At 43.8% G+C, this 11637-nt stretch overlaps 1 protein-coding gene across 1 annotated transcript in view; it reads left to right on the top strand.

Moving 5' to 3' along the window:
- The window catches only part of IFT81 (intraflagellar transport 81), a 37387-nt gene extending 28675 nt beyond the window's left edge, over positions 1-8712 (top strand). Inside the window, exons 13-18 of the mRNA XM_008634043.2 lie at positions 156-245; positions 1201-1287; positions 2583-2654; positions 2744-2829; positions 6289-6334; positions 7262-8712. Coding sequence (XP_008632265.1) covers positions 156-245; positions 1201-1287; positions 2583-2654; positions 2744-2829; positions 6289-6334; positions 7262-7444 — 564 coding nt within the window. The 3' untranslated portion in view covers positions 7445-8712. The remainder of the gene's footprint in view (positions 1-155; positions 246-1200; positions 1288-2582; positions 2655-2743; positions 2830-6288; positions 6335-7261) is intronic.
- Positions 8713-11637: the final 2925 nt, after the last annotated feature.

Genomic DNA, 11637 nt, shown 5'->3' with positions numbered 1-11637 from the left:
AATTAGGCCTGAACTTCAGTTACATAATTAAGGTTTCATCACACATTTTTTCTCTCTGTATTTTGGTTTACTTCCCTTTCTTTTCACATTCCTAATTACATAAATGTACAATTAGGGTCACAGAGTTAATGAATATTATTTTGTCCCTTTCTCAGGTGAAGAAACTGAATGCCATGGTGGCAGAGAAGAAGGCAAGCCTTGCTCCCGTCATCAAAGAGCTGAGGCAGCTGCGTCAGAACTGCCAGGTTTGTAGAAGCACTCCTCTCTTTCTCTGCAAATCGAGTCAAACCCCCAAATAAATCCAGTTTACAGATCTCTGAAGTGGTCTACAAGGACATGATCAACTCTGAGGGAAAGCTGGAAACAGCAGAACCTGTCAACAGCGTTTGCAGCAGGCAACATGCTAAAGGTTGGAATTTGTAAAAGCTGACAGTGCAGGCACAAAATTTAGTCCTTTATAGCAATTTTAAAAATTACTACATCAGGGGAAAATGTGAAAAGTCATAGTTCAAACCCAAAGCAAAGTTAGTTTCAGATTAGTTGCAAAGCTATTTCTGTATTTCAGCACTGATGATTCCAACCAACACTGTCCTTTCTGAGTGGATTGCAGATAAGTTCCCATCCAAATGTTGGATACATTGCTCCAATTCCTGCATTAGTCTGCGGCACTGACAAATTTGTCCATTTGTTTTCAAAATTTTATAGAGAGCTGGGAAAAAAAAAAGTCTTTTGGGTCTACAGCTGCCATAAGTTGGCTTGTTACCATGGAATTAAATAAACTGGTGCATTTATCTATCAATGAAATTTCCAGAAAACCTACATTTAAGGGTTCCATTCAAAGTGTCACAGATGAAATCCAGCGAAGGGGTTGATTGTGTACAACTGTAATTGAAATTTGGCTTTTCATAGGGAGTACTTATATTGATCCTTTCTCAATGTCTATTTTTATCATTATTTGTTCTTTCTTCTTGCAAATACAGCCTTGTTACCCTGGCAGGGTAAAGCCATGGATGTGCTGTACAGAGGAAATTTCCCTTTCTCTGATCCCCAGAATGTGAGGGGCTTGGTGGCTTCCCTGTGTAACCACAACCATGTGCCAGTGAGGGTCACTGAGTGCGCCAGGAGCTGGGGCTGGTGTGTGAGGGGCCTGAGTGTCACAGGAAGATTTCATTTATGTGCCCTTTTGCCCTTTTCACCAAGGAATTAACTCAAGAATGTGATGAGAAGAAAATCCAGTACGACAGTTGTGCGGCCGGGTTGGAGACCAATCGCTCGGCCCTGGAACAGGTGAGGTGGGGCTGGCTCCTGCTCATGGATAAATGCTGTGGTACAGTGTTTCCCTGCCTTCCCTCGGGATGTGGAAAGTACAAATCCAGTCAATGAGTCAGTGTGACCCACAGGTCATGCCTGAAGCTGCTGTGTGGGGTGGCTGCAGTCACACAGGTCCTGAACAGCAGCAGATGGGCTCAGGGTGCTTCATCCAGCTCTGATCAGCAAGGACGTGCATCTGCCAGAAATTCTGCTGCCCTGGACAGTATCTGTTAGGGAAGAATTTGAACGTAAAATAAAGATTAATTGGTCAAGACAAATCTTTATATGCATTTAGCAGATTCACTGCACTAGCAACAAATTCAATAATTAATGACTGAAACTGGTGGCAAGGAGACTTCATTAAATGGGACTGTCTTGTATTCCTTTGTCTCACTCCATCATTCCTGTGAATTTTGACTGGGCTTGGTTTCTCAAGGCCTTGCCCACAAAGGAATATACTGCAAGATAAACAGAGAGTACCTTTAAAGTGTGGGTGGATATACAGAGTTCTTTTCCTGCTCTAAAAGTTCCTCTGTGGGGTCCTTCACACCAGATGGACCTGGTGTGAAATGGACCTTCCAAAGGAACTATTTTACAACAGCAATCAAGGCTTTTTTTCTTGGCAGACAACTCGTAGTCATTTTCTAGCATGTGGTGACAATCACATCCACTCACTGAGCTGGACATGAGTTGAACTGTAGAATTCAGTTTTCCAGCTGATGGTCTGAAAATCACACAGTGACAGAGCTCTGGAATGGCAAATGCTGTGCAGCCTGGAATGTGTACAGGAATTCCATTGAGGGTTTTTTTGGATGGACCATTTAGAGATGGGAGCAACCCACTATCTCCATACTCCTCCTCCATGTAATTATTGACTGCTGATTAACATACTATTGGCAAGACTAACATGCACTTTGCAGATGTGTTCCAGGAAATGCTTGTTCACAGCTGTGCCTGGCACTTCAGATGTGCTGAGGAACAGGAGTCTTGGCAGCACTGCTGAAGAGTCTGTTAGAAGTCAGGCATTAATAAAAACCTGTTAACAGCCATTTTGCATCTCTGACTGTGACTGAGGCTGCCAATGTAAAGCCATTCAGTTGTCTTTCACTTTAAAAGTGACTTGTGAGAAGCCCAAATTACATAAACATTTGAGAAATTATCAATTCAGGATTATTATTATTATAAACTCTCATGGTTTATATGGCAACACAGGGCATCTCCTGGGAACTTTCAGTCACCATATCCTTTGGAATCTTACTCTTTTCCCACAGGAGGTGAAAGGGCTTCTTGAGGAGTGTGCCCAGGAAGAGAGCAACTACCATTACATTAACTGCATGAAAAGGGTAAGAGCACAAATTGTTCCCAGTGAAATGGAATAGCAATTATAATATATACACACATACATCTATTTAAATTGTGGATTTCTTTACAGACCCTGGAGATCCAGCTGCAGCGTGCCAAGGAGGAGATGAAGGCCTATGTGTCCCCAGACCCCCAGGAGCGGCGCAAGGCGGTTCGGTGAGCGGGGCAGGGTGCTCCCCTTGGGGTGACTTGAAGGAGATTCACAAACTGAGGCTGAAGTCAGGAATTTTCTCACTGGCATTTGGACCAGAGGAGTTCACCTGATAAATTTAGAAACACTATAATAATCTAAAAATAAGCATCTCGGATTCCAGCCTTTACTGCTGTAAATCTACAAGTTCTCTCAGACATACCAGGAGATTTGCCCTTCTCATTGGAGGTTCTCAGCCTGGGATAGGGCTTCAACTGGCAGCCCCACACTTGGAGGATGGTTCTGCACCATCCCATGAACCTCCATCCTTACCCTCAGTTTCACTGACTCCAGTAAAAAGCCACTTCCTTCATCCCATGACTCTTTCAGGACCCCTCGCCTTTGACTGGCAGGGAGAGAAACAGGAAATACTATAAATTGAGCTGCTGATTATTTTTGGTGTAGTTTTCTATTTTAAATAGAAATTTTTCCTGCCAAAGATGGAAATGTTTTCTGAGAATGAGATATTTCAGATTCATTATCTGTGCTAAGAAGTCTAAATGTTACCATGTCATAGAGATTTTTTACACTTAACTAAATATTTTTGTAAAAGTATCCTGTTGAAAATTTTGTGTATGTTCAATCTTCTAATACAACATAAAAGCTGAAACAAAATTCAGGCAACAGTCAACAAACTGTTTCAAGATTAAGCATCAGAAAACCCCAAAACATTTATAATTTCCAGCTGGTAAAAGTGTCATAATACCCGGGGCTTATTCTTCATAATTAGTTTTCCAAAATTTCAGAATATTGCATGAAATAGAAATTCTGTTTTCCAGAAAAATGAATCTTAGAGCCTTGTTGTCAACAAAATAATCCAGTTGGTGTCAGTAGCTTTACAAGGTGGTCTTTGCTTTCCCACCACAGTATTTCTCAGTCACAAAAACATTTATCAAAACAGTTTTAAAATTGGTGTTTGTTCAGTTTTATGGCTATTGACAGGGAAATTGTCAAACAGTGAGAAAACTCCAGGGATTCTCTCAGGGGAATCCATCAGACCCTTCCTGAAGCCCCTTGCACTGGTACCAGTGGAGCTGCACCTCCATGTTCTAGAACAGGAGGCAGAGATCACCAGGAAGCGAAGGACCAGAGTAACATCCATGAGAGATGACCTTCTGCAAGGATGTGAGGCCTGGGAATGTTCAAACACTGTATGGCAAAGAGTGGTAAACAGTGGAAAGTAAGAGTAAGAAAAGAATCAAAACTACAAATATTGGGGAGGGAGAAGAGAAGGACGAGGAGAGAGAAGGGGCTGGAGGCTGAGAGGCCTCTTGCTCCATCTCACAAAATAATGGAAGGCTGTAGGAAATAAACATTTAACTAACGAAGGAACGATGAAACAGCAAAATTAAGCAGAAGGATGAACAGATAAAACCTTAGTGATGATATGAATATTCATGAGGATGAGGAGCAGCTGAGGCAGCGGGGTCAGACAGCAGGGAGTGGGAGCTCAGGTTGGTTCACTCCAACTCAAATACTTGGGAATTGAAGATCCAGGATATGGGGATTCACACGGAGCAGCCGTCAGAGCCCAGTGCTGGAATGGAGCACGAGCCCAGCTATGTAATCCCAGGTATGGTGAGGGAATGTGAATAGGCTGTTACCCCTCTGTGCTGTCCCCATTTCACTTCCCGACTGTGGAAATTATCCTCCCACAGGGACCAGCCACAGTCCTGACCTTTTTAAGAGGTCACAGTGCTGTCTCATTTCAATGAGTTACAGCAAAGTTCAATAGAGACATCTTAGCAAAATATAAAATGAGACGATTACATTTTTCTCTAGACATCCCTTTAGAACCTGAATGTATTTTTCAGCAAGCACTGGAATGTAAACGGAGTAAAAATGAACCATAAATAGAATTGCACTTTCCTAACAACATATTGAACAAAAAAATGTCTTAATTCAGACCCTCTTTATTGAATATAAACTCTCTGTTCCGTGGAGTCACTTGTTAGGAATGTGAAAAGTTAATTTTCTTTTCTAAAAATAGAAAGTTGTGGGGTTTTTAACAAAGTTATTAAGTTACATTCTTTCCAGTCATCATTATAAATAGTAAAGAAAAACTTACTAGGAAAGACATAAAATCCTCTGATGATTACTTTGAAAACTCTACTTCAAAAAAAAAAAAGAGGGTGTTCTGGAGGCCAAATGTGTGAGAACACGTGCTGTGTGCCAGGGCAAAGAAGCAGCTTCAGCCTCACCTCCAGTTGGGTGAGGATTGCTGAGATCAGTGGGACAACACAGCACCTGGAGCAGCCTCAGCACAGCTCTGATCTGTTCTGGCTGGAATTGTCCAAGAGCAAGAGATCCTAAAGTGATCCATTCCTGTGGAGGCAAGACCAGCTGGCCCGAGGCCCAAGTGCTCCAGTCAAAGTCCTGGAGTACTGGGGAGAAAGGGAAGGAATCAGGGAATGTGATGCCTTGGGTCCACACAGCTGCTTTCACGCTCCAGGAAACCTTCATGCTCTGGCATCATGAAGGCTGAAATTTCTTTCTCAAAATTAGGATTTCTCTATGCAAAAGTCATCTGCACTAAGCAATTTGAAAAGCTCTTTAAATGAGCTGGGTTATTTTGAATTCCACTAGCTGACTCTCACACACAAAGAATATAATAATTACACAGAAAATACAATTGATTTTCTTTCCAAGTGGCTCAGTGCACAGGTTTTTTTCTATTGTCACATTTCAAAAAAACTAAAGATACGTCCTAGTGCTGTCTGTGGACAGTGCTGTTGTGGTTTGCATATTCTGTTGTCAGGGGTCATGTGTCAGCTTTGGGTATGGCAGAGTGATGTGGCCACTTGGTACAGACAGGGGTGGACAGCCAGGGCTTTCCGTGCTGAATGTCAGCATTAACACTTCTCAGCCTATATTGAGGCCCTGAAATGTGAGGGCTGTTTTCTGGGAGAGGAACGTGCAGCATTCCCACTGCACTCACTGGACTTGTCAGACCTGGGCTGAAATGCCATTCCCCCTCATTCCTGTACTTTCCCACTCATTCCAGTGCTGCATTCACAGCAATTAAGGGCTCTGGGTCTGTAAACTCTGACACTCGTACAAGCCAGGCCGTGGCTCACCTCGGGATGTCACCAGGATAAATGCATTATAAAAGGCATCAGGAGTATCTCATCTGCATGGTCTCGCTGTTGCCTTCAAGCTGGAAGGAGCAGTGATCATGCCTGCTTCAAAAATGTAAGAGACCTTAGCCAGTATCACTTTTCCCAGCTGCACAGCTGAGACAAGGAGATGTGATCCTTCATATTAAGACATGTGTTGCCCAATGACAAAAATGGGGTTTTTTGTGTTTCCTCTTCTGTCTCATTTATGAACCTCCCAATACTTCCATTATTTTCCATGTTGGCATCATTATTCTGTCCTGTTACACAGAACCAAATCCTGATAAAATCATTTTATATTTCCTTCAGAGAACAGTATACACGAATCATCCTTGAACAAGAAAACCTTGGGAAGGTAAGAAAGAGGCTTTTACTTTGTACAGACATTGTACAGTTCATAGTTTTGTGGGGCTTATTCCCAAAGGCTGTGGTCAGTCTTTTATAAAAAGCATAATGCAGCCTACAAAGAAAATTCCATCACTGCTGGCATTGGTAACTAATACCCTGGAAGAGGATCCTGCTCCCTCCTCAGGGCTTGATTTCCTGCAGGGAATAGCACAAGCTGCTCTAAGGGATAGGCAAACAGCTCAGTGTGACAGCACATTCCCTGAAAACCGTTTGGATAAGACCCTGAAGCAGGGGCATAACAAACTGTGCCAGCTCAGATTTTCTGTTGTATATAAAGCAACCTGTTGAAGACAATAAATTCTGAGCCTGTCAACCTCATCACTGCTGCTAAAGGCCAGGGGATCAGCGGCATCAGACTAAAGCAGTTGTCCAGTTTTAATCTTGTCTGAAGCTCAGATCAGCAGGGACGAGGTTGGGCTTAGCAAGTCACACCAAACAGCTTTTATTAATTTCCTTTTCTCAGTAAGTCTGAGTGATTTTTACAGGTCTGGGCTGCCACTATTAATAATCAGCAGGGGGTCTAATTGTAAAACATTGATTTCATGTTACAGTATCATGATATGAATCCATTGTGCGTTGTACCTTGATACTGCGAGAGCTCTGCATGGAAATGATGTCAGATTTTTAGCATAAGTTCTCAAATAGATAAGATTAATATTCAGACAGTTAGAAACCATGGAAATAGTTGTCAATCCGTACAAAGATCTAAATCCCAGGTGTTAATGCATTTAGCACTTGCAGGGCGTGTTATCAATGTGAACAAAACAATACTTCCATAGCATATAAAAATCTCTGTCATTCCAAGCTGCCTATGCAAGCAACTTCTGTGGTGTAGAGCTGTTGCAGAAATCTGATATTTTTATATTTTTAACAGAAACTACGAGAGAAACAGAAAGTTGTACGGGAAAGTCACGGGCCAAATATGAAGCAAATGAAAATGTGGCAGGACTTTGAGCAATTAATGGAATGTAAGAGAGAATGTTTTCTGAAACAACAAAATCAAGCAGCCATTGGTCAGGTCATTCAGGAAGGAGGTAAAGATAGGCTTGTGTTATGAATTCTTCCTCCTGATACCCACATGAAGTAGGAATGTTAAATACTGTTGCTTTCATCAATTCTACCATTTTTATACGTGGTTTGGTTTTGGTGCATAAACAGAGAGAGCAAAGAACCCTTCTGGAAGCTTTTGCTCCACTGTTTCAGTGACAACGTGCCATGGTTGGAAGCTGTTGGGAGGGCTGCACTGGGGTGAACCTGCTCGTAAATCCGTGTTTTATGAGGCTGGGAATGGCACGCACTGTAGGGAGATCAAAGGGAAACAAACCCTTCTGCAGGGTCACAGAAAACTCACGTAATTGCTCTGCCTCTCATTCTCTGCCGCTAAGGTTACATTTTTGCAAGGCCTGGGACTTGGTACTGTATAATTGTGGCCCTCCTGGCTTGGCCCTATCTGTCCCTATTGTCCTTACCCAGCCAGTGTGGCAGCAGGAGCGGGGCCGCTGTCACCCTGGCCCGAACACTCCTGGTCATTCTTTCCTTGCACGGTTGGGCTCAGCTGATTGTGCTTCCAGGAGACACCTCACTGCTACAGCATCAGGAGTCAGCCTGGAGAACAATCACTTGGATTCTGAGCTTTTTCCATTATCTTTTGTTGCTGTTGTTTTTAACAGAAGTATTTTTCTTGCACATTTACCTCCTTCACATTTTCTGAGTTGCCTGTGTGAAAATGTAAAGGGAGCTCGGCTGAAGCTTTCCCCAGGGAGGAGTTTTGAGCTGTTTTGTCTGCACAGTGCAATTCCAAAGGGATTACACAGCCAAAGAGGGTCATCCCAGGGCTGGAGGTTATCCATGGATGTAGATATGGCCCAGTGGTTCTTGCATCTGGCCTGGAGTGCAGCCCTGAGCTGTGAGCCACAGGCAGCTGTCACTGCCCTCAGAGGTGCCCCACGGCTAAGCCGGGGGCACAGGGATGGAGGTGAGGACTGAGAGTGTCCCTCACACGTCACCATTCTGCACGAGCAGCTCTTGGCCCCTGGCACAGATCAGCAGCACAGAGATAATTCGTGGGACCAGAAATCCTGCTGTTCTCCTTTGGCTTACTGGATTCCTAGATAGGTTGGTGGGGTTTTTTATAGTTTTTCCTGCCTGAAGTAGAATGTCTTTTCAGGATATAAAAAAAAGTAATTTTCCTTTCTTTGATACCTAACTATGAGATCTTTTGCTGGTTTCTATATCCAGAGAATATGGTAATTATAGAGTTCCTGGTTTGCCTTTGCATTAAATATATTTGTTAACAGGACTGAAATAAAAGCTGGCAAAACTACATTTTGACTGTATGGTATTCTTCTTTTTTTACATTTTTTAGGTGAGAGAAGGAAATTGTTGGTGGCTGGGCCACAGGAAAAATGGGTTATTTAATGACATTTATTTGAGAAGCTTCCTAAGGGCTCACAGTGCAGCTTGAGTGTGAGGAATGGGTCTCAGATCCATAGATCCCAGGACATCCTCATGCCAGCCCTCCCACGAATAGCTGGAGTTAGTTTTTCCCAACAGCTGCACACTGACCCTCCTCAGGCCAGGGAGAAGAGCAGGGTGCCTCTGGCACAGGGTGGAAGGAAGACACAGGTAGAGCTGTGCCACCACCCCCTGCCTCCAGGAGCTGACTGCTGCGGGATTTAGTGAGGGAGAGAAGGAATCTCTGGCAGGGAGAAGCTCAGGAAAGGCCAGGCTGTGTGGGGTGGGCACGGCCGTTTCCGGAGACACCTGGATGCTTTTGCCTCCTGCCCTGTGCCATCATTCCCACACAGCACCTGCACAGCTCCTTGGGGCTGCAGAGCTGGAAAAGCCACGGCAGTCCCATTCCTGGACTTCCAATGGAGACGTTTGCTGAAGGGTTGACAGCAATAGTAAAATAACACAGACAAGGAGATATGAGACATGCTGAAAACGTGGGATAATCACCAAAAATGGACATTTAGGTTACTTAGGAATCAGCCTGTGGTTCAGAGTCACTAGACAGGGCAGGGAGAAAGGGGATTTCATAGACTTAAGTCAAAACTTTTAACCAAACCTTAGAAATCCTATTTGACTGGACCATTTACACAAAGATGTATGACAGGGATTAGCCTGCAGCCCAGGAAAAAGCAATGCCTTGGAAATTCACAGCAGTGATGTGGAGTAAGACCGAGTACAATCATTTTCTGGTTTTCTGTTCCGAGTTACCCTAAAAATAGTTCATCTTTCTTCCTTATAAAAACAGTTTATTGCTAGTTACTCAAAGATGACGTGATTGTTGTTCTGATCTGATTAGTGCTCTGTCATTTGTGCTGCACCAAGAAAGGGCACACAGATTATACACTGCAGCAGCAGCAGCAGCAAAATGACTTTCTGAGATGAAGCAGAAAATCATAATAACTGTTATCAAAAGAAAATTGGAAAAACTCAAACACTATTTTTAGCTTTTTATACAAGTGGACATTTAATAAATGCAGCTTTAATGGATTCTGTTCACTGGCTTTTCCACCTAGTTCAGGATTTGATGGGAGCATTCAAAAATCTTCAAATTTCACAGTTTTATCTTTACTTCCTATCTTGCAACAAAAAGTTAACTTCCCAGTTTTTTACTTTGTAATTGTTAAGAGCCTAACTGGTTAATAAGATTAAACATCCGGTATGGCAAAATGCTTGCATTTCTGTTGGGAAGGTCCAAATAAATCAAAAATTTAGGTAAATTGGGGGCTGCAGCACTTACCAAATTTGTCCCAGCTGAAACACTATGATCAGCAGCAGCTCACTATGTTTCTGAAGGCTTCTCCTTATCCCTATCCAGAACTGGATGAGGAAGCATCCCAGCTATAAAACTACTGTAATATTCTGCAGTTTTGAGGGATTTAGTGATGTTGATTTCAGCTGTCCTTGGAGCTACAGCAAGATCCACATGGACCTGAGAGATGAAATAGTTCCAGGCATCAGAAACAGGCATGAGAAAGCAGCACATCCACTGTTTTATGGGAGCAGCCATTTACCATCTGGGTATCAGATTATTTGGTTTATATTAGAGGTACTATCTTACTTCCATTTAAACTCTAATAACTAAAATGGATGTTCTTAGACTCCCTTCACTACCCAAATCTAGGATTACTTATTTCTATCTCTTTACTCACACGGAAATTACTACTCAGGATGTCACATGCATATAGTTGCCCACAGTCATGAAGGTTAGGCCCTGCTATTATGTTTAAATATCCCAATTTCCAGAGCTTTCTTGACAAGACTTCCCTACAGTGGGATGCTGCTCTCTGTTACAAACACGTTGCAGCAGAGGTGTTCAGCAGTGCCTGGAGATGTCCATGGATAATGTACTACCTATGGAATCAATATGGAATCTGTTCTCCCAGTGCCTTGCTGGTTCTGGAGCTGGAAATGCAGGTCAGAGCTGCTCCTTGGATCACTGATTGGTGTCTGGCCCAGGAGCAGCTCAGTGTTCACTGCCTGGTGACTGTCCCCAGCGAGCCATCGATGCAGAGCCCTTTGGCTCGGTGCAGTGCCTGAATCCCTCCCTGGCAGTGCTTGGCCAGCCTGGAGCCAGCTCCCACATGAAGGTAGATGGTGACTGACTGAAGACACAGAGACTGGATGCTGTCACCTGAGAGTGTCCCCTTGGGAGAAAGGCTGTGCCACACCGGGGTGTGGGACGCTGTTCTCCATCACCCTGTCTGGGACAAGGGGAGCTCTGGTGCCCGTGGCTCTGGGTTCTCTCTCTGGCCCTGTGTTTGCTCAGAGCTCCTGTAAAAAGCAAAGCCCTGTGCCCGGCGTTATCACTCCCGGCAGGAGGTTCCTGCCGAGGGAACGCCGTTAACCCTTCAGCTGCCTTTCTCCAGTGCAATGGGAACGGGACTGACATTCTCATGGCCGTGCCAGAGTTCCAGTAAGGAAGTACTACACGAATCAACAACTTTATCACAAGGTCCCACCTGTCTGGCAACACCCACGTGGGTAGTTGTTTTCTAACAATCAGAATCTGACCTATTTCCAGCTCATTTAAAGAGTTCTTTAAATTCTCAGCGTGAATTTAAAGCGGGCTCTCCAAATTCTCTGTGCCTATCTCTGCAGCAGTAGTTTCACAGTGGCAGTCTCCAAACTCCCGAGGTAATCCGTGTTATTCCAAGGTCAGTGGGTGAAAAGGGCATTTTTCACACTTGCCTGGCACTGATTTCCCTGATTCCCGTGGTGGTGTCACCCTGGGTGAGC

Source organism: Corvus brachyrhynchos, unplaced genomic scaffold (assembly GCF_000691975.1).
Source record: "Corvus brachyrhynchos isolate BGI_N302 unplaced genomic scaffold, ASM69197v1 scaffold114, whole genome shotgun sequence".
NCBI classification, from domain to species: domain Eukaryota; kingdom Metazoa; phylum Chordata; class Aves; order Passeriformes; family Corvidae; genus Corvus; species Corvus brachyrhynchos.
Note: the sequence above shows the minus strand (reverse complement) of the source record. Positions and strands in the feature narration are given on the sequence as shown.